The sequence below is a fragment of the Polistes dominula genome, unplaced genomic scaffold (assembly GCF_049000335.1).
Source record: "Polistes dominula isolate Pdom_NZ unplaced genomic scaffold, Pdom_raw_medaka contig_31, whole genome shotgun sequence".
Taxonomy (NCBI): domain Eukaryota; kingdom Metazoa; phylum Arthropoda; class Insecta; order Hymenoptera; family Vespidae; genus Polistes; species Polistes dominula.
The window spans coordinates 497,575-521,072 of NW_028300925.1; the positions used below are offsets into that span (position 1 = coordinate 497,575).

Below are 23,498 nucleotides of genomic sequence, written 5' to 3' on the forward strand. Positions count from 1 at the left end.
ACATGCATTCACGCGGCAATATTTATCGTTGTCGGTTTCTCGTAACAGCGGCGCGTCTTAAACGCAACTCGTGACGCTCTCCTCCTATGTCCTCTTTGGACGCGACCACACATCCAGATCCTAGATAAAGCCAACACACGAAACGAGGACGTTACGCACGCACCACCAACTTTACTTGCGTACACGCGAACCGCTACTCCACCACCATCGTCGTTTTCGTCCACCTCCTTCTCCTCCTTCTCGTTCTCGTCGTTGTTATTTCTTCTACGTCTTTTCGTATCTTACCTTACCCAACATTCTTACAACCAACTCGCTAAGCTTCTTGCACGAATCACTTTGTTGAGGAAGATATCCTCGTTTGTAAGTTGAGGTGAATCCTTGGTATGCGTAAAGTAACTATCCCATGATTCATTTTATCCCTTTCTTTCATTCTAGCAAATACATATTTTTAATTTGAAGCTTACAGGATTATCTTGAATCCATTTTATATTTTATTGATAGAAATTCAATCATTTCTCTTTGTTCATATTTAACAATAAGAAATCAATTTTGTTACTTTAACATCTCATATTAGTGTTACATCTCGACCTAGTATTTAGAAAAATAGTAAATTGAAAAGATTGAAAAGTGATGGTATAAGTATAAAGAAAAGATTACGATTCGTCTGATCATTTCACACGCGTCGTCAAGTACTGCGTCAACTAGGAAAAAGAGGTTTAAGGTAAACGTCGTGGCGTGAGCGATTAATCAAATAGATATTAAGGTCGCGAAGCCTATCTAAGCACTGCTCGTTCCTAACCAGTCTTTAGAGACTTGGCGCCAAGCATAGCTTTTACGATATTACTTCGCGACGCAAGTAATGCTCTTTATATTTCCATCTCTTTCTCTTATTAAATAGAAACGATCAAGATAAAGGAGAAAAAAATGATGACCTCGAAGAAACGAAAGATCGATTCCAAGACATTCAAGACTTTTTCTATTTTCGTAATAAAATATTATATATCCGGTTGATGTATTTGCAACGTGACGAATAATGTAACTAGTAATTATTTTTAATGATTATTATTATCTTCTTAATCTCGTGACATAAAACGTGATGTCAACTTAGTAAAGGATTAGAATAAAAAGTATATAGGTTTGGTTGTTGTTCATTGGGTAGCACCGTGGGAGATCGTCCTCGGAAGTAGGAAAGAACGGTGAACGAATAAGAAGGATAGAAACTAGTCGAGTATAGTGAATGTTCAGCCATATACAGGAGAGAGAAGTTAGTCTCCGTTCTTATCTGCATCCATCTTATTGCGTTCTTTTACCCCCAAAGCAGAGCACAAAGTCCAAGTTCGTGAAGAACCTTGACGCGTTCAGCCGATTAGCATAGCTCTCTTGGGATCTGTTGGTATTTACTGTATAAGGTAATATAAGCTTGTTCCTTTCTTTCTATCTCTCTGTCTCTCTTTTTCTTTTTCTCTTTCGTGTTTTTCTTTTATAAGACAACAAAAATGTCATCGTCATCGTTCACGATTAATTTTTATTCCTCATAAATACGTAATAAATTTCTAAAAAGAAAAAAAAACACAAATGTCCGATTTTCGTCGTCCAAAGCAAATAAGAGAATCTCTCCGTATATGGTCGAACACAAATAACCAAGTAGTCGTTCCTCCTTTTTCAGCTTTTCTTGCAATGATATCTAATCCAACAGTCAGTCACTCGTTGAAAATCTTAATTAGAGTCGATCGAGAAGTGCAAGTTACTTAAGTTTGTAGAAAAAGTAAGGGAGAATAGTCGAGTACCAAAGAAGCATTCGAATGAAGTAACATTTACGTAATACTCGTAAAGCATAGGTAAGAAAGTTGATGACTACTTCCAAAATGAAAATATCAAAGAAAGAGGAAATAGAAGTAAACAAAAAATAAACAAAAATAAAGAGAGAGAGAGAGAGAGAGAGAGAGAGAGAGAGAGAGAAAGAAACGCGTTAGAAATGGTGACGAAAGCACTTGCAATGAACATTTCTGCGTGCGAATTCAAGGATGCAAATCAGCCAGGTAGTTCGAATGTGCGATTGTGCTGTGGCACGCGAAGGCGTACATAGGTCTTTGGTGCGCAAGCTTGTCAAGAGGATGCTTGCCTCTAGAAATAAGCTCCGTCGTAAAACAACCGACGACATGCCAACGTAATTAACTCTCTCTTTCTCTCTCTCTTTCTATCTTCTAAGACATTATTCGTTGCAAATGGATTGTCCTATTCACCCTCGTAAAATTGAAGCAAGTGCAAGTGCCGTGCAAAGGGCGAGGTCAAAAGGAATTAACACCTTTGTTCATTTTTATCTCTCCAAGTATATGCAATAACCTGATACGTGATAGAAATCATTTTCTAATACTTTTTTCCAATATATATCTTATTATAAAATTACTGAAACTATAAAAAGGATGTACCACTTTTCAAAATTATAAAAAAGGAACAAAAAATGTCACTTATCAGAGATATACTAAAATAAAAGATAGAATCTTGTTAATATATCGATTATGGTTATTAGCAGTAAAATAAAAGGGTAATCATAAGGAAATAAAGAGAAATCTTATAAGTTCTAAGAAACATTAATAAAATCATTATAGATTTCCTTTAATTCCTATAGATAATCGCAGGTGTAAAATTACGGTGGTTTAACCCTATGGTAAAATAAGCGAGAGTTAGTATAAAGCATTTAACGGGAAGGAAGAGAAAGGTGGGGTGGTCGGTGCCTAGGACAACTTGTGTTCCTCTCTCTCTCATATCGCGTATCGATCCTCGGCTCGTCTTCGTGTCCAAGAGAGAAGAGGACAACGTTGACGCACGCGCCGTATTCACCGTAATGACAAAGCACAACACAGCAGTGCTTTCGTAAAGTGTCAATTCCTTGGCGATGCGGGTAGGTCCGGGACAGAGAGTCAAAGTCGAGCCACGTAAGGAACATCGAATACATTTATGCGTCATATATATTTACATATACTGTATATATGTATACAGATCTATAGAGAGTTGTATTATAAACGAATGTACGCATGCAATCTGCTGGTAGATACGTAATCATCAGCCATAATTAGCCTGTTGTGTTGCGGCTGATAAAAGAGCGTCTATAGAGAAACAGAGATAGAGAGAGAGAGATAGATAGATAGATAGATAGACAGATAGATAGATAGATAGAGAGGGAGAGAGAGAGAGAGAGAGAGGGATTGAGAGAGATAGGGATAGGTGAGTGACCTCTCGCCTCGGGTGGGGTTCACCGTAGGGTCTTTGGCAGGGTCGGAAGGGGTCTCCCAGTCTACGACTCTCTCTCTCTCTCTCTCTCTCTCTCTCTTTCTTTTTCTTTCTCGCACTCGCGCGTTCTCGTTCACCTTCTCCCTTTCTCTAACATCACAGGCCAATCTATTCGTCCCCATCTTTCTTTCTTTTTCTCTATCTCTCTCTCTCTCACTCTCTCTGTCTTTAGTTGTAGTCGAGGACGACGACCCCTCGGTCACCTGGAAGAGGACCCACTTCGCGGAGAAACTCGTCAATTTTTCGCCTATCGATCGTGGAAACACTTCTTCGAGGTGGCCAAGGGGAATCATCACGCGAACAGCGACGTGCCTCCACACTTCGACACGCGATCCCATAAGGATTCAAGACTTACTCCCACGATGCGTTGTGCGGCACGTCTCTTCCTACCAACCTACATGCAACACATTTACACATTCAAACCAGCTAGCGAGTAAGCAAGCAAGCAAGCAAGCTAGCAAACCAGCCAGCCAGCCAGTCAGCCAGCCAGCCAACCCACCTGCTCTCCAAGACCCACGCCTTGAATAGCGCCGCCGCGAGGGATTCGCCGAACGTGACTTCAATTTTCGATCACGGCCTCAGCGAAAGTTTTTGGTTAACCCAAACTCATCCTCGACAAGCACCGACAACTTTCCATAATCATGACGCCTCTTTTCGTCGGTCGTTTCTTCACTTTGGTCCTTTGGGTTTACACGTCTTCCGGGAATTTGTTTGAACCTCAACTCTACCAACATCTTCTACTTTTCTATCTTCCTACCTTCCTACCTTCCTACCATAACTACCACCACCACCACCATCACCACCAATTGTTAGCCACTAGACAATGGCTCCTATCTTGAATGCTCGCATGAACGCGCACGCTTATAGATCGCACCAATTATATGCGCCGTCGTAAACTGCCGTGCAGCGATGACTCAATTTGTTCCGCGTATTATCCCGCAGATAGGCGCCGTTACTTTACATAATTTCCATCTAACAATCGCAGCCTCATGTATAATTATAGGTGTGTTTCCTCCTTTAAATGTTTATCACGTCGAACGGAAGCGAGATTGCTTCTATTTCGTATATCATACGTGTACACGCGTAAAACCTATGCACTTAAGTATTTATTTTTATACATGTGCGTGTATGTAATATTCTTACGTTAAAGTGGTTACATTAGCGACACGACGTTGTATAAACAACAAGATACAAGTTCTCAAAAGGAGAAAGATAGAGAAAGCAAAAGCTACTGAATCATCCTCAGTTAAAGTTAAATAAAATTCTAATTGGATACAGCCAGTAATTTCTTGAAATTTCGTATTACATGCAAAATAAAATTCATATATATATATGACTTTTTTAAAATATAATTTAACCATTTAATTTTGAATCATTTTAAGTTTGGGAGATAATTTGCTTCTTCTTTATGTTACTTTCTCGTTTATGGGTAAAAAAAGGATGACTTTTCAAAATGAAATGGAGGAAATTCGAAGCCTCCAACGGTGATCAAAGTAACTGACTTGGTGATTGGTTTCAAGACCACACGCAGATTTCCATTTCCGAATTGCTTAACGTCGGTCGGCTATTTTGTTGTAAGTAATCGACACGCTTCGACTTTAACGAGAGAATTCCACGGAATTTAATTTGGTATAATAAACGATCATCCAATGTCAAATATTATGACAGCAACTACGTTGAGAAATATTCCCGGAATGCGTTAAGCTGCTAAGTACAACGTCTTCAAGTAACACTATAAACTCTGTTTATAGAAGATATTTAATGATAGCACTTGTTTATTATCATTGCAATAAGTCGATGACGAATAACGAATATCTTTTATTCCATTGATCTAACTGTTTTAAGTATTACGATAATTTCCTTAATGCATTTCTCTCTTCTTCGTTATCAAATTAAAATTAATAAAAATTAAATATCCTATGATCGATTTTATATTATAAATAATTTTTTTATATCTTTTTTAAATAATTAATCTTTAATATTATATACAATATCTGTAAATGAAGGAACAGAAAACAAATAACAAAATTTTATGTGTCTTTTTGTTGTATAATAAATAAAGGCTAGTAACTATAGAAAGCAATAACATAATCATATTATCTTCTTGCAAGTTCATCGAAGGAGTCCTCTAATTGCTTCATTAGTCGTAATATCTTATTAACGGCGGAAGCGGAGAACGTCGTAGGGATCGATGCGCTTATTAATCGCACGATCCGCACATGGTGGCGATGCGTAATGATCCTGCAAGGGCTCGCGCTAATTCGTAAGGCTTGCTTGGAGACGGTCAAAGCTGCCGGCATCGTATAATACACGAGATGGTGCAACGTATCGATGCGTTTAGAGTATGCGTATTCATGTAAGCGCATGTATAAGTGTAAATCTATGTATTTGAGCATGTTATACCTTCTCGTCAGTACGGTGTAAGGGACAAAGTACTGAACGTTAGTTATCTCTATCTCTCTCTATCTTTTAGATAGACATAGACATACACATAGGAGCAGGTAAACGCGAACACGGCTAAGAGATTAGCTCTCGCATGGAAGAGCCAAGCGAAGCCAAGCCGAGCCAAGAAGAGTTGGCTCGACCGAGCAGCCTCGTGGGAAGTACCCGCACCCCATAAAGAGAGTACATCGGGCTGGTAATCACGAGTCACTCGTAATGATAACTATCTGACGTAATAGTAAATTCGTTATGCCGTCGATAAAGGTTATTCGCGAGTCATTACTCCGATTTCTCATTAGCCGTCCTGTGTATAATAAGCGGATATCGGCGCGTCGCTCTGTTTCCTCGTTCACAAACTCGGAAAAGAAATATCAAAGTGAAATAAATCAAAATTAAAAAAAAAATTGATTAGTACTTATTAATTAGTCCAATCAACGTAAGTAACTTAATTCTATAATACCTATAATACGGTGACTGGATTATATATTCAGAAATATATGATAAAGGTTTATCGACATTTTTCTAACGTCTTGGATTCGTCACGCTATCGAGTCCTCTCGTTAATCGTTCGGCTCACATGCGATAAGGAAGAATACAGTAAGGTGGTAACGAGAAATCCGTGATACTATGTTCCCAGCTAAGAAGTCGAGAGAGAAGAGGAGGAGGAAGAAGAAGAAGAAGAAGAAGAAGAAGAAGGAGGAAGGGTGGTTGGCTATGGGAACCATCGGATCGTGGTTGTATGTATGTAGATGGCTAGGAGACTGGAGAGGCGCTAAGATCCTGAGAGAGAAGAAGGAGAAGAAGAAGAAGAAGAAAGCCAGGTTAAGATAGGCTCGCTCACGAAGAGAAGGTGGTCTATTAGCTAGCTCTATAGCCCTTCTCCTCCTATCCCTTGCTAGAGGAAGTAGCCATATCTATGATCTTGTTCGATAAGATACGACAGGTAAAAGGAAGTTCGCGTGGCCTTTCTCGCCCTAATACAAGCGTTTCGTTTTAGGTGTTAAGATTTAACAAACGCGCCCTATATTTCTTTGCGCGTTTACTAAGGAAATACTTACTTACACATCTCGTCGTCACGATTGAAAGTCCACTTTCCTCTGAGAGTTATCGAGTAAGAATGAAATAAAAGAGGAAGGGGAGGGGAAGAAAAGAATAAGAGAGAGAGAGAGAGAGAAAGAGTCCTGTGGAATCGTCGCCGAAGAAAGAAGAAAACAAAGTCTAGATGTTCCTCTCTCCCTCTCCCTCTCTCTCTCTCTCTCTCTCTCTCTTTCTCTTTGTAAAGAAAGAGAGAAATAAGTAAGCAAGCAAGCTGGGTTGGAGGGCGCAATACTCACGCCACGGATTCCACAGATGCAAATTCGCTTGAGCTATCGCTGAATCGTGAGTCTCTTCTTTGGCTTCGAAGGGAAAAGACAACGGACTACGAATATAAGAAGCGCCGTCTGCGGAATCGAGAGATACTCTTTCTCTCTCTTCCTCTTTCTTTTTTTCTCTTTCTCCGTAGTGTATCGACGCTGTAGCAGTACAGGTATATACGTCGATGCGGTACGTGGATGCAACATGGATGCAACGTAGATGCACCGTTGCACTTGCGCCACGATTCTAAAGGACCACAGCGGATGCATGATGTATATCCGCCACCGGGCTATGCAGTGGCGAATATGCAAACCAGTGGCTTGCCCGTACGAGGTCAGCCTTCTCTCTCTCTCTCTCTCTCTCTCTCTCTCTCTCTCTCTCTCTCTCTTTCTCTTTTTACTTCTCTCTCTTTCTTTCTTTCCATTTCGCCTTCCAACATCTATGCACCCCCGCGACGTCCAAGTTGGGCCCCACCGAAGAACGAGTCGGTCAGCACAGAAGGAAGTCGTAAATCATTTATATCTGTATTTATATGTGAGTCTATGCATGTAGACGTTTCTCGGTTGGGCCCACTTTCTCCCTACCAGTCTCCTCGATCGTTAACCCTTTAACGCTTGTTTCAAACGCTTTATTCTTTCGCATTACTTATTTTTTTTCTTCCTTTTATTTTCTCTTTTCTTTATTTTTTGCAATTTATTTCCATTAGAGAAGTCCAATTGTCTTTGTTTCATTCACCGCTTCATAGTTCGCTAACTTTCCGATAACGATATTATCTAAGTTTTCTAACGTTACGCCGACTGATTTACACTTATGATCTCGACTATAGTTTTGTTAACTCTCCATCGACGCCGCTACCAATCATTCCACGCTAACTACGATAAATATAGATTCTGACAAGTCGTTAAAGGTACGCCATGGTTCGTGGCGGAGTCGATCAAAAGCCAAGCTTGATTGAGATTTATGCTGATAACATCGGCCGAGATATAAATACATATACTCGAGACACCGTATAAAATCGCATAAATCTATTATCGGACCTGTCCACCTAGCTAACATGCGTCTTTCCATCTCATCATCATCATCATCATGTTAGGATCTAAAGTTGTATTATTCTGACCTACTTCGAAATGATTTCAATTTTAATGACAACATTAGAGAATCAATTGTAATTACATTATTCTCGACGTTTCCACGCCGAGAATAGTTCTAATCAAATAATTGAAATTTAATCCGATAAAAGTAAGATAAATTTTCAATGATCGATTTTTATTAATACAATACTTACGTTAGGATGAAAATGTTGTATACAATGAAACTGATATATTGTATATTGCTACTTGCATGCATGCGCGAAATCGAATGCAATCTCTCGTGTGAGAATTGCTTTCCAGGAGATTACATTAGATCGTAAAATTCTCAAAATACTCTCGACTTCTCGGTGTAATAGAGATGGGGAATAAGATGAAACGTGCGACCCTTGGAAATCGAGGGCGATCGTTCAAAATCTTTTCAGGGTTGCTTGCGAACTCGAAGGGAGGCATTCCGACACGAGTTAAATTTCTACTATCTCATAATGATAGTAAAATGGGAAAGGTCGAAAGCGCGAATGAAGAAGATAGTAGAAACTATGCGTGTGTGTGATGTATGTGTGTGTGTGTGTGTGTGCAACGATCGATACGCAAAAGCTGCAGGATAGCTCATACGGACTTTACTTCGACCGAGTTCTCGGCTATGTTATCCACTTGCGAGTTGTTATGGTCCTTCGATCCGCGCTACTGGGTCAAGCATCGATGCTTCCAAGGGCACGAGAATTTGTTCGTCATTTTCTAATACATTCAAGATCGAGATTGTCAGGAAAACCGATGACCACATATTTTGATGAATATGATTTTAACTTGTCACGTATGTCCGATAAGAAAATTTCATCTTTCTTAACATGTCAATGATATTTTATTAAAAATTTGCTGCAATAATACATATTTGAAAAGATATTATAATTCTCAACAAAAATCTAGATAATTCCTGATCATCAGATATACAATATCAGTATAACACGTAATCGACAATTGGTAGATGATAATCTGGTTGAATAGATATATGTTCGTGGTTGTATATAAGAGGATCAATCATTCGCATATCTTTTTTGATGCATTCGAGCACGCGTCCCACGTGCGCCTCTCGGACGTCGATTTTCCGCGGTTGCCCTCTCGGTAATGCACGTGACGTAGCCTAGCGTACCGCGAGAGCAGGTGCCAGCCGTACTGCACAAAACGGCCTGTTTAGCTTGTCTACCACGTCGCTTCGACTAAAAGAGAAAGAGAAAGAGAGAGAGAGAGAGAGAGAGAGAGAGATAAAGGTGGTCATGCCACGCGATAATGCGTTTATTGCGATAGCCAATTTACGATAGGCCGTTGAGCGTAAGCTTTCCATGTTCTCCCTTTCTTCATCCAGCCCTTCCTTTTATTTTTCTTTCTTTCAAAAGGAACTTCTACCTTGATATTTCTTTCTTTTTTCTTTTTTTTCTTCTATACTCTTTACGACGTAAGGTATCTTTCTCTTGATCAAGAGACAGAGAGGATGGTTACCATACGCAGCGTCATTACACGGCAGTTTAACGCCTATGCTTTGGTCACGGTCCAAGCTCGATTACAACGTTCTCTATCATCGGCACGAAGATCGTGCTCGTTTAATCGACTAACGGTCAACTCAAATTTGACATGGTAGATTACTTTTCGTTGGAAAATATTTCAACTCGAAAATCTTATAAGATAGATGGGTGGATAGATATAATATGATTGTCAGTATCATTGTTGGTGCCTTGGAACAGTTAGATGGTCCGATCTACTGAAAGTTTCGGTAAGATGTTCTTTGGGACGTTTTACCGAACGTCCAGACTATCCAGACGAGAAAACGGTCCGAGGCCATGGAGACGTGGAAGGTGGATGATGGTGGTGCTAGTGGGGGCGTGCGATAGTTCAAGTCGTGAGCGGGCAGCCCCGCCCGACACGACCGCGGAGCATCTCCGTTCTGACCCCCGCTGACTTAGCCGACGAGACCTTCCACCAACCCCCTCTTTTACTCTCACGAGCCGTCCATCCCTTCTCCTCTCTTCCATCTCTTGCGGAGGAGCCACCCCACCCTCGGGCGCATCGCCAAGGGCACAGCTCGGTCCCTCCGGAAGAGAAAGAGAGAATAAGAAAGAAAGAAAGGAAGACAGAGAGAAAGGGAAAGAGAGAGAGAGAAGAAGAAGAAGAAGAGAAGGATGAAGGCAGTGATAAGTGTGGGAAGGGCAGGTTGCATAAGGTCTAATATTATGCAAGCGTACACACAACCATAAATGCGTTAGATCCCTTGACTCTTCTTTTTCTTCTTCTTCTTCTTCTTCTTCTTCTTCTTCTCCCTCTACTTCTTCCTCCTCCTCTTTTTCCTCTTCTTTCGTCGTATACGCAGCAAAATACAAGGTACCAAATACAAGAGAACGATTCCACCACAGTGTTAGGGTATTCGTAAATATATATATGTATGTATGTATGTATCTGTAAGTTTATATATATATATATATATATATATATATATTTTCCTTGCCATCCTCGTGAGCGTCCGTCTCGTCCGTTGTCCGTCTCCCTTCTCTATACGTGCGAGAGAGCATAGGAGTGTGGAAGGTCCGTGCGAGAGCGCGCGCGAGTCAGGCTTACCCAACCTGCATAGAAATCGCAGGAGCATTGAACCCAGGAAGTGGCCATGAAATAGTCATTCCTGAAAGGTTAACTCTCCTACCGCATCTCGCGAGGGCCATGGAGGTCGAGTCGACCATGGTTACGACGAATAATCGCCAAAAGAGGCTGAAAATCTGAAGATCTTTCGATCTTTCCGTAGAAAGAAAGAAAGAAGAGAGAAATAAGGAGGAGGGGGAGAAAGTTGGCTTTGAAAAGTTTAGCAAAAGAGATTCATGGGGATCGTTCCCACGACTAAATCGTATGGATATCGATCCGAGGTCGAAAGATCGAAGATCGAACGAAACGTCGAACGTGTCAAAATTTCATTGGACTGCTCGTGTATTTGAACTCTATGAGGAAAGTATCTTTGTCTTTTTTCTCTCTCTCTCTCTCTCTCTCTCTCTATTTCTTTCTCTCCTTCTCTCTTTTTCTCTTGCTTTCTTTCTCTTACCTTTTTCTTTCTCGCTCTATCTTTGAGTCGGTTCGTTCGTTCGTTCGTTCGTTCGTTCGTTCGTTCGTTCGTTCCTTAGCTCGAAGCATGGCGTAGGTACGGCGAGAGAGTACCTACGGAGAGTAGTACCGAGGTACCCCTGGGGCCAGGAAGGTCACAGGGCTAAGGCACTTCTCACGCCCCCGCCATGTCGGAGAAGAGCACCCCACTTAGACGAGGCGTACATACCTTAACGCGGCCGATTAGTATACGTGCTTAATTGCCGCTAACGTGCGTGCTTGACGGTTGCTATCGATCATGCTCTACCTTCGTCGTCGTCGTTGCCACCACTACCAACGTGATCGTTTGGAAATACATGTACACATTGGAAATAAGAAAAATTTCATCTTACCTACAAATTGTAATATGTTTCAAGTTCGATCGTGTTATAGGATCTATGTTTAACACGCGTACACCTGATCGACTGTATAGAAAGATCAATGATCTTGGTGACTGGCTTGGATATTTGAAATGTCAGCTGACTATCGCTGATCCGAGACTCTAATAGAGTGAACAGAGTTGGCCGAGGATATACAAGGAGACATAATGTCAAGGGAACCTAACGCCATTGTACGAGCGAGAAAAAGAAATGATGAATGGTTCCGGGTTGAGGCTGGGCTCTGCTAAGAACTTATGCTTGTGTTTAGGTATGCATGTTTATGTGAACGTTTATCCATCCTCTTAAGACGCGTACGTCTCTTGGTCCGAGTTCGTCTTTAGATACGATCGCTGTACGTATGTTACTTGCATCTTTCTCTTTCTTTCTTTCTCTTTCTTTCTTTATTCTTTTACTCTTTCTCTTTTTTTAAGTTACAAGAGTCTGCTAATCAATCCAACGAAGACTTTCTAGATCCGGGGGCACGTCAAGGATTTTGAGGCTCGTAGTCGAAAATATAATCTCATTAAGAAACATTAGGCTCTCTATCAAACTGGTTCATATTCTCATCAAGTCATTTATTCGAAAGTTTGTTACGCGATCTGTAATTATCGAATCCAAGCGAGATCTCGCTAAAATTATTCTTTCACCTTTAAGAAAAAAAAAAAAGAAATCTATCAAGCAAATACGAAAGAAATCGATAGCCGAGAGAGGAGGTGTCTTGGTTATCGTCGTAAACGTTGTAAGAAATAGGCCAAAGAATAAAATTGTTCGAATAGCCGAAGGTTACGCTGTACAAGTCTTGCGGTGTCTCGATAGAAGGAAAAAAGGTACCGATCTGGTCCTTGGAACGCGCTACCAGCCAGGCGTCGAGTAGGACTCCTTTTACGATCGTATAAACGTAAGTATCCATTGGTGTCGTTCCAACAACTACTATCTTGCACAATTTTATCTTTCGTATTTTAGGTATGGTTCATAAGAAACTGTCACCTAAAATAAAGCTAACACCTCGAAGGTGTGAACAATTTCTCCTATTAAATTACTCGATTTCCTGAATCGATCATTTACTGATCTTTTCAGGACTATTACAAAAATTCCTGCACGATCTAAAGAAAGAAAAAGAAAAAAGAAAAACGAAAACAAAAAAAAAGGAAAAAAAGAAAAAAATCTCACCTTCCTTATAGCAATCGAGTTTGGAGAAACGACAAGTGCACGGAGAAACGTTTCTACTCACCGAGTAAGGTCGCCGTGGTAAATCCGGGCCCCGTAGATATTTCAAATACCAGGCGTTCTGTCGAACGGAAGGAAACCGTCGTCGAGACTCGGTTGGAATTTCGCGACGAAATACGAGCCGCTTTCATAATTCGCATTCCCGGTTAAATACCGTGCGATGCCATTCCCTAGGACGACAACGACTACGACTACGACGACGAGGACGGGGATGGTGTAACAATTACGAGAAACTTGCACGTGATTTGGCCACCAATAAATTTGTGTAAACATACACGTATATATATAGACGTTACAATAATTCTCGACTAACGTATAAATTCTCTCGACATTTTAAATATAATTTATAAATGATCTAAATGATATGAAATATCTATGATAAAAAGATTATCAAATTACGTCTAACGACCATGATTTAGAAGCATCAAGGATAACGATGGAGAAAGATGGAAGGATAAAAAGAAAGAGTAAGTGAGAGAAAGAGAGAGAGAGAGAGAGAGAGAAAGAGGGAGAAAGGAAGAACAGGAGCTGCTGGAGAGCCAGAGGCGCCGATCCGATAGTGTGTCGACGATAATCGGTGCGGGCGTGTAACAGCCGGCGTGGCTCGCGCCCCACGTCCACGCGTCCACCACCAACACACACACACACATGCACATATTTATCTATGTATATATGTATAGAAAGATAGGAAGGAACGCATACAACGAACGGAAGCATCTAAGATCCTATCGTTGAATGGTAGAAGCGCGCGATATGACCGCTGCCTATTGCTACTCGTTTTACCGAGAGGCTCAACAGAGGAGACCTTCTCGATTATCGTTTTACCATTCGAGAAGGGATTTATCTCGATCGGTCGAAACACGACGCCGCTAGTACAACCAACCTTCTTCTGATAACGATTAACTCACACCAAACTTTCAACCTTTTTCCTATGCTTTTTTCATATTTGCATTTTTCTTTAGTTCCATCTGTGCAATGTTTTTTTGTTGTTTTATAATAATGATAATAATAATAATAATAATTTGTTGCTTGAGAAGAACGCAATTCCTCTTCCGCTTTAACATTATCTTTGCCCTGTAAATGACCCACGGTGTGTGTTGTCCTACTCTTCCTCTTCTTCCTTTAGAACGTGTGGGTGTATAATGACAGAGCTTGTGCTGTGAACGATTAACTCGTATCTCTAGGGTATTTCTTTAGATTTTCTATGCATTTGCGAGAGAGAAAGAGAGATAGATAAAGAGAAAGAAAAAAGATTTGATATGATTGGAAAGGTGTATCATCTTGTTCTTTTTTTTTTCGTAAATTCATCTCTTTTCCAATATACCTAATATCTACAATTATTTTTTCAAATACTTACAATTATGAAATAAAAGTGTATTTAAATGAAATAATAGAATGATCGAAGATAATGAGCTATGAAAAATAATAGCTGATAATACTAGTTATCTGTGAAATCATAAACGTGACGTTTTAAAAATGGTTATTTTATGTTAAAAAGAAAATTTAAGTTGGGAAATTGCGTTGAATTGTTAGTTATCTCTATGGATCTGGTAGGTAAGCATCGAGCTACGTCATATTCTCTTTGAAAGACAAAAAGATTACGCCGGACCGTTAATACGGTTACGCGTTATCTAGATTGCAAACTCGCTTCGTCGGCTTCCGTCGGTCGAGAAACGGAATGAGTAATTAATCAAAGACAATCAAACTCTGGGAGCCTCGACTTTATCCGACTCCCAACGAATATAACACTCCACAGTCTATTCGTTCTGTGTACTCTTCTATGTTGTGAAACTCGAAAGAAAAATAAAATAAGTAAATATGGATCATTATGAAAAATAATTGAAATCATCTCGCAAGATAATTATCTAAACTTTCGAAAATTTCATTCAAATTGATGTTTTAATCAAACACTGAAAGAAAGAAAGAAAGAAAGAAAAAACGAGAACGAGTTAATGGATTTGGTTTGTATATATACTAGTGCACGATTATAGATGAATGAATAATAAAAAGAAAAAGAAAAAGAAAAAAAAAACAAGAGAAAAGAAAAAACAACAGAACACATTGAAAGAATAACGCTAGATAGGAAGATTAATTTTCTTCTTCGAGAAGTATTAAGTTCTTTAAGAAAAGAACTTCGACAAACTAATCTTCAAGAATCTTAATTACATCTGCGATTTATTATAAACACGATTTATTCATCAGACTTTTCTAAAAGAAACGTGAAACACGTTAAGAACGTGTCCGTTAATCCGATGAAAGATCGTCATTTTGTTAGTACGAGGACTTTTAATGGTGACACCAAAAGAAGAAGATTCATTTATCATATGTGGTCCTCGTAGACGGTTAGAAAGCTCTTAATTATGACTATTTCATTCCCAAATCGATCTAGACTTTCACGTATTACTTTAGACAAAAAAAAAAGTATAATAAAAAAAAATTGCTAAATTCGGTTTATCTTTCGCAAGGAATTTTTTTCTATATAATGTATATATATATATATTGTAAATATATTATATAGAAAGCTTATCCGGTCAATCATATCGAAAGGAGGCCAGATCGATTTATCTTCGACGATATGTAAAGCGAAGATCAAAGTTCCTATGGTTCGTAGGAAGGGCTTTGAAAGAAAAAGAGAAGGAGGTAAATAGAAAGAAAGAAAGCAAGAGAGAGAGAGAGAGAGAGGGAGAGAGAGAGATTTAGCTGATTCACCAATGTACATATGTATATACACACATGTATGTACATATATACTTATATGGTATCCACACACGATCGGAATTTTCCGATAGCCACCGAGCTGGGATTTATAGACGTTCAGGGAAACGGACTTGAGCCGTTATAAACGGCCGCTTAGAGGACGATAGAAACGGTGCTGAAGTTGGAGGAGGTGGGTTAGAGGGAATCGTCCAGTCGATGTTTAAAGTCGATGTTTAATATCTGCCTGTATTATATCGCCGCAGGAAATCGCTAGCAGTATTTACAGGGAAAACAATAGAACGTCGATAGAGAACGGAGGGTGCATCCTCATCCTCATTCTCATCCACGGCCTCGTCCTCGTCCTCGTCTCGAATCCAATTCGACTCGATTCAACTTGGAACATTTAGTATCGTGCTGAGATCGAGAATATGTTATGTTAGTTAGACTTTCGAGTCAAACTTCGTGTCACCGTACCGTTACGAAAGCATACACGTTTTTTTGTTCATCCTATCATCGTAATCTTGCAAAATTGAAACACAAATAATTTCGCTAAAGATCGATTAGTTTTTCCAAATAAGTATAGAACGAAATTGGCTGGGGATATTTAGTTATTAAATGTTTCATCAACGAATTCGTATAAACATGCCCAGAAGGAAAAGACCCATAAGTCTTCGAATTCCATTTTGCATGGATCCTTGTAGATCATTAATCCACAAATGGATATGAATTGCGGTAGCTACTCGAACGAGAATCTTTTCTCCTTCATTCTCTTTCTCCCTCCCCCTCTCTTTCTTTCTCCTTCTCCTTTTCTCCGGAGAGAGAAAAAAACTTGTAAGTAATAAAAATGAGGCGTGGTTCGTGCTCACGACAACCGATTTCGCGGTTTAAATTATTAAATGTACCGTACTGCGTTCACTCGATCTCCTCTCCGGAGGAGCCACTTTTTTATTCGTTCCACGTCTCGCGCTATTTTATCGGCACGACCATGCTTCTTTCGAGTGATATCAGATGCTGTATTTCTTTTCTGCCTTTTTTTTTCTCCTTTTTTTTTTCATTTTGTTTTTTCCCCTTTTTTTCTTTTCCTTGCCGAACTTCGAATTGCCTCGAGCCATTCGAGTTGAGACTCATTTTATGGCCATTTTAAAAGAGACGACAAAAAAATAAGAGCGTTCTCTTATTCGCATTAGGCTCAGAAACAGACAGAGAAAGAGAGTGGAAGATTCTTTGGTAATTGCGAATCCATTAATCGTTTAAATTCATTTTAGCGTGACTCCGCTCTTAAGACTTTCCATAATTTTTTTGTTCGTTTCTATAGAGTAATTCTCTGATTGAATGAACAAATTCCACAAATCCATTAGGATAAAATCACATAAACGTACGATACAATTGAATAGTTTTCGTTCGTACGAAAGGGTGCCTATATTTCCTACGCCATTTACAGTCTATTCGATCGTTAAAACTATAATTCTAAGGAAAGAAAAAAAAAGAATCGAAAATTCTCTTGCGATGTTCGAATATGCAAGTCGGAAGGATTTTATATGTATCGATCGGTTGACGACGTTTAGAGAGAATCACCTAAATGGCAAGAAGCAACGAGCTGACTTTTTCTACACCTCGAATGGAAAATCGCCCGGACAAGATTAAAAAGCTTTGAAAATAGAAGGTTAAGATATCTTTAAAGTATACATATGAACATTCTCCGCTCCCTTTCAGTTTGTAGAGGTGAAGGTAAAGCAAATCTTGTATTGAGAGAGAGAACGAGATGGACACTCTCTGATTTTCCATATAATGGATGTTAAAGTGAGAAGGAAAAAGAAAATTAAAAAAAATACAACATAATTAACCCATAAAGCAAAGCAATCGGCGCGGATCTCTATGGTTTAGCCATAAGCGAGAATCGAAGGTTGGTTGTAGGCACGTTCAAGGCACGTTCGAGGCACGTTCGAGGCACGTTCGAGGCACGTTCGAGGCACGTTCGAGGCGCGGTATTCTGCGTACACACCCGCAGATATAATGCGTGTGTGGATACGCTGTTATGTAAGTATTCGCCGCGAATAGGCATGCGAAGGAATAGCCAATAGGGACTTTCTTCGATTAGTATTGAAACGATTCGAATATATCGGCTTCTCTCTAACGTGGAATTTCGAAAAACGAAGTTTTCCTTCTACGTTACACCAATCCTTCTTCCCGTGGATCATCATGGTTGCTATTTCCAAAGGGCTTTGTTAAAACTCATTCTAATGCGAATTAAACGTAAAGGTTATCGTCCTACTCACCGGTTGAAGAGACGTAGAGAGATGCTGGTGGTGGTGTAGGCGTTGTCGAAGGTGAAGGTACTCTTCTTGCAGCGGCACTAATTATTACTGCTGGATTATACCGAGGCACCTGCAACACCACGGGAGTTTTCACGGACAGGTCCACTGGTTCCAGCTGCACCGGGGGTCCCGCCGCCTAAAATTATATTGCAATCAATTAGTATGACCGTTACGTACTACTTACTTACTATCAAACAATTTTCTCTCTTTATCGATAAAAATGAATAATTTAATCAGGTAACATATTAGCATAATATACCAAATGTATCGTGCTCATTTTCTCTCATCATTTGCATATATTTTTATACCATCATTATTACCCATTCTATAAAATATCTTATACCTATACAACATATTCCACTCTTACCTCTTATATTTACAACTAATCGATGAATATGTTGAAAAGTCTTATGAAAAATCCGAAAACGGATACTCTCATAAATTTATTCAGGGTAATATTTCAATCTTGTTGCGTACATATCAGACTCTGAGTGAAACTGAACCCCTAAAACCTTTCAAAGGAGCGACCACGGTAAATCGATAGTCGATCGAAGGTTTTACCTTCGGTACCTGGTCTATCTCTATCGTGGAACCGTGAGCTCTCTCGATGCTTGGTAGCCCGAGCGAAGTGCTTTCGCGCAATTAGCATAACTAGCGTCGGAATTGACGTGGACTAATCACGACCAGTTCCCACGAGGTTCAGACCGAGTTCTACCTCAGCACATACCCTTTCCTATATCTACCTTCCCCTCTTTCGATGTACCGTGAATCGCCTAATGACCGATCGAATTAATAATCAATGACTAAGAGCGCGATGGAACCAATTTTCATCGCATTTTTCTCAATTTTATTCTACCTTTATTCTCCTTTCAACCTGCCAATTATTTTTCTATTCAGTCGACTTATAAATAAACATGTATTCCAAGAAAAAAATAAAACGAGATTTGATAAACAGGCAAACAAAGGTAAATCCTATGTGAGGGCATAATGTTTAAAATTCAAGACAGTAGGTGACGTTAAATCATGGCAGTATCGGATTTACAAAACGCTCGGGGACGAGAAGATCGGATTTACGGAGGCTGACTTCGAACGCGATTGTTCGAAGGTAATGCCCTAACGAAACGTGGGAATGCCGCGGCCATATCCACGAAGGCGAAAAGCTCGCCTTATGTCCCTGCAATATACATGTCATAGAACAAAACGAATGGCTCTCTTGTCGCGAAACACGATACGAACCTAATAACGTAACTTCCAACTATCCTACATGCGTATATCTGCACGGTTAAAGATTAACAAACAATAAGACGTACGTGGAATGTAACTTTTCTCGTCTTTTTAAATAAACATCCTTTTTTTTTTAAATCAATTAAATTGCAATTAAAAAAATTTAATTACTACGTTAACTGACAAATAAATTATACATATATTAATTGGAATAATCGTTATTAATAAACATTTCAAGCATGTAAAAATGCGTAAAAATTTGAAAATTTGTCGAACGATAAGTATTTCCGAGTTTTTCTGTGAAAGAAATGAAAATGAGAATCTTGCGATGTTATGGAGAAGGAGAATGACATCGCGGTCCGAATCGCAGATGAGATTCATTGTACATGTCGGCGGCGAGGTCATAGCTAGTCAGTGTGCCTCCGTTGCAAATCAATTCCGAAAAAGAGACATTCGGCACGCGAGACACGCCCACGTCGACGTTCTCATTTCTAGAAAGTACATACAAACTCGACGAACAAATTTCTTATTCACGAACGTCGCGGAATGAGTAACGATGAGGCTTCTCGTATTTTCGGTTAGACGGCAGTTGCATTAACGATTCCACTCGCGTAACTCGCTTTCTGCTTGATACCCAGATCGATGGCAATTCTAATCGAATCTAATACTATTTCCAGAGATAATTCAATATTCTATCTATCTCTCTCTCTCTCTCTTTTTTTCTTTCCCTCTTTTTCTTCATAGTATATTTATAAATTTCTTTTAAATACTAATTCTAGAGAGATAGGTTGGATCAATGATTCCCTAACGAAACGATTTATTGAACTATAAGAAAAAGGGGAAGCGCATTTCGATAAATAAAATCAAGCTAGGTATTAAATCCGTGATGACTAATGAAAGAACGGATAAACTGTTCTTAATGGTTCCTGGCTACGAAGTTGCGTGTGTGAGGTGCTCACGTACGATACGTACGTTCTCACAGTAGCGAGTCATAATGAGAATGTAACGTTCATCAATCATTCGTTGTTAGGCAATCTCCGATTGGACGAGTCCTGTTAGAATTAATTTAATTACTCCGACTGTTTTAACGTAGAGCATCTATCTACATACATTTATCGATATTACATGAATCTTTTATCATCATCACATATAAATATATATATATATATATATATATATATATATATATATATATATATATATTTATTTCAATACAAAGATTTTATCGCGACAAAAAGTGAGGAAAAAAAGAAGACAGTAAAAGGAATAACTTTTAATTATGATCATAGAAATCCTCCCACCGATCGATAATTTATGTTTAAACCGTTATCAGGTCAACGCCCTTTTACCATCATCGTGTATATGTTACTGGGAACGTTCGATAGGCTGATAGATACGCGTATATCTCGGAACGTTCATACTTTCCGCGCTAGAGTTAATTAGGTTTATTAAATCGCTAATAACGCTTTACATCATATACGATGTTATATACGAAGATAGATAGAGACGGGACGAATGGTCGGAGGGAAAACAGGGGGATGGAGGGGAGTGGAAAGCGATTGCATCATTAATGACGCATAATCAATTTAATATATGCGTGTCCTTTTAATTTCCTTTACGTGAAATGAATCTTTAAAGAAATTAATTGCTACGAGGTATCTTCGAGATAAACTTTTGAAAAATAATTTCAATATTTTCTAAATTATACGTTTTATAATCTTTAACATAATGATTATTAATTACATGATATTTAAAAATAGAAAAACGAAATGGGTGTGGACAAATTATCTGGTAAATTGAAGCAGAGCTAACGAGTTGTAGATACTTACGTACAAACTAATTTACTAATTCCAAAATTGCTCTATAAACACCATATCCCCCATGTTAATGTCTACATCGACGCTTAACTATGATCCCGGATGATGCGCAAGATCGTCGAGCGAAGAAGGTACATAGACGCGTACAGAAAGCATCCTTTCTAAGGATAATAAAAAGAAACCGTGTATAATATATAATAGGCCTATCTTGGTAATAACTCGTAGTTATCTTCGGCTACGGTAGATCTTGCCGATAATTTCAAAGACAGCCCGTATGTAGGTATACGCGAATATACGTATATAATATCAAGAGAATATATACACAGAGTGTAGAATTCTCGACAGTTTGATATCATGTAAGAGAAGGGTGCTTAACCGTCCCGTCTCGTCTCTTCCTCCTCCTCCTCCTCCTTCTCCTCCTTCTCCACCTCCTTCTACAGACGTCTAATAAAAAAATTAGAGAAAAAGTTAGAGTTAGAGAAAGAGATTGAGATACGAATGTAACGAAAATATCTCATGTTCTTGTGAAACATAACGCATAAATTATGAACATACTTTGATTAAGAACTAATTAAGGTTATTTCGTTTTTAACAAATTTTATCTATGACAAATAAAAAAGAATAATCATACGATATATCGTATAATCGTAAAAACGAACGAGCTTATTTTATTTTTAAATTTGACTTCGACAAGAAATTTCGTACACGATCGGGCGTAACAAGTTTGAAACGTCCGAGCAAAAGTAACAACCAGAAAATATGACCGTCCGACGACTCAATTCGAGCAGCAAAGAGAGTTTTATGACGTCGATTATTCGTTTCTTCATTTGGCTTTTCGTTGAGCGGTCAAATAAACGACGGTGCTCGTTAACCACTCGGAATGGAAAAAATTCGAATGAAGAACGAGAAGAGAGAGGAAGAGAGAGAGAGAGAGAGAGCAGGAAAACGGAAGAAGAACTAATTCAATGAATCTCGTGTCATAATTGGAACGACGTTGATCAAAGTTTCCATTAAATGTGAAATAATACCGACTTTTGATTTTCTTCCTAGCGAATCAGACCATCTTTCTCGTCAATTAAGTTACATTCTTTTTCCAAACGACTGTTTCCCTCTTTTTGAAATATTAAATAATTAAGTAAGAACAAAAATTCTGTTATTTATATCCGAAGTTTCGCGATTTCATTTTGTCGGAAATACATTCGTGCCAATTATCCTTCCTCTTCAATGAAATACCGAACTGAAATTAATTTGATAATATCGCGCTTGAAAGTTTGTGGTCAATCATTTCTAATATGATAGAAGAAAAAAGAAAAAAAAGGTAAAAAAAGAAAGAGAGGGAGATGATTCGGTGCTGCCAACAACAGCATTATTCCATTCGCTGGAACGTTTAAAGATGTCATTGATTAAACGAGCAGGAAGCGACGGCAGGGAATATTTTTATATATATTTCTCTCTCTCTCTCTCTCTCTTTCTCACCCACACATGCATCTCGTACGCGTCTTCTTCTCAGTATCTCGGCCTCGCCTCCGTGTGGGCAACGCATTTATGAAGCGCGAATGTATGAATAGGCATGGCCCCTGGTCCCGACGAGAGATCGGCGCAATGGGCGTGGAAGTAAAAGAGAGAGAAAGAGAGAAAAAGAGTGGAAAGAGTGGAAAGAGTGGAAAGAGTGAGAGAGATAGAACCCTTTTATACAGCACGTTGTTGCTTCGTGGCATACCAGATCCATCCAAGAGAGAAGAGAAGAATGAAAAGGATAGACGCCTATCAAAGTCACTCGAGCTCAAAGGCTGCATTATACCGTCGAAAGTCAAGATTCAATTGTGCATAGGTTATTAATTGATCTATGAGATCTTTACCAAGAGACATGTCTATGTGAAAACTTATTCTATTTCCTTTAAATCCTTTAACACCGAACGCGAGTTCAACTTAAATTGCTATTTGATTTGATGGATATAATCTATTCGTCGGGACAATCTTTTTATTTATTTTTTTTATCTTACTTGTATTTTTTTTTTATTTTTTTTTTTTATTTTTACACAACTAACAAAGATCAACATTTTACGTATATAAAATTGATAAAGAAATGACGCGGATATTTCTATACATGATGTACGATATATGAAATAGAATGACAATTTGATTAACAGTATTATCCATTCCTCGAGATATTTATTTTTATTTCTTTTTTTTTTCTGTTTGGTTTTTTTTTTTTATTCTCAATCAAGTTGAAAGATCTGTATTTTATCTTCGCAATTGGTAAAACACATTAAGATAATTATTAGAGATGATCGATTTACATACAAGATTTGCCTATTTAAAAAAAAAAAATCGCAATTTGATTAGGCCCGATAATCTTTTTGTCGAAAAAGATATACATATATATATACTGATTTTATTTATTTAGAAATAAAATTTTCTTTTTTCTTTTCTTAACAACAATCAAAAAGATCTATATTTTATCTACATATAAGATTGATAAAAGGAATGACAAGGTATTTATATATGATGATCAGTTTTCTCTACAAGTCGAGTTGGTCAGTC

At 38.7% G+C, this 23,498-nt stretch overlaps 1 protein-coding gene across 2 annotated transcripts in view; it reads right to left on the bottom strand.

Moving 5' to 3' along the window:
- The window catches only part of LOC107064699 (uncharacterized), a 230,926-nt gene that overhangs the window by 109,646 nt on the left and 97,782 nt on the right, over nucleotides 1-23,498 (bottom strand). For both annotated transcript variants that reach the window (XM_089171330.1, XM_015317692.2), the window contains one exon: nucleotides 17,875-18,049. In XM_089171330.1, coding sequence (XP_089027456.1) covers nucleotides 17,875-18,049 — 175 coding nt within the window. The remainder of the gene's footprint in view (nucleotides 1-17,874; nucleotides 18,050-23,498) is intronic.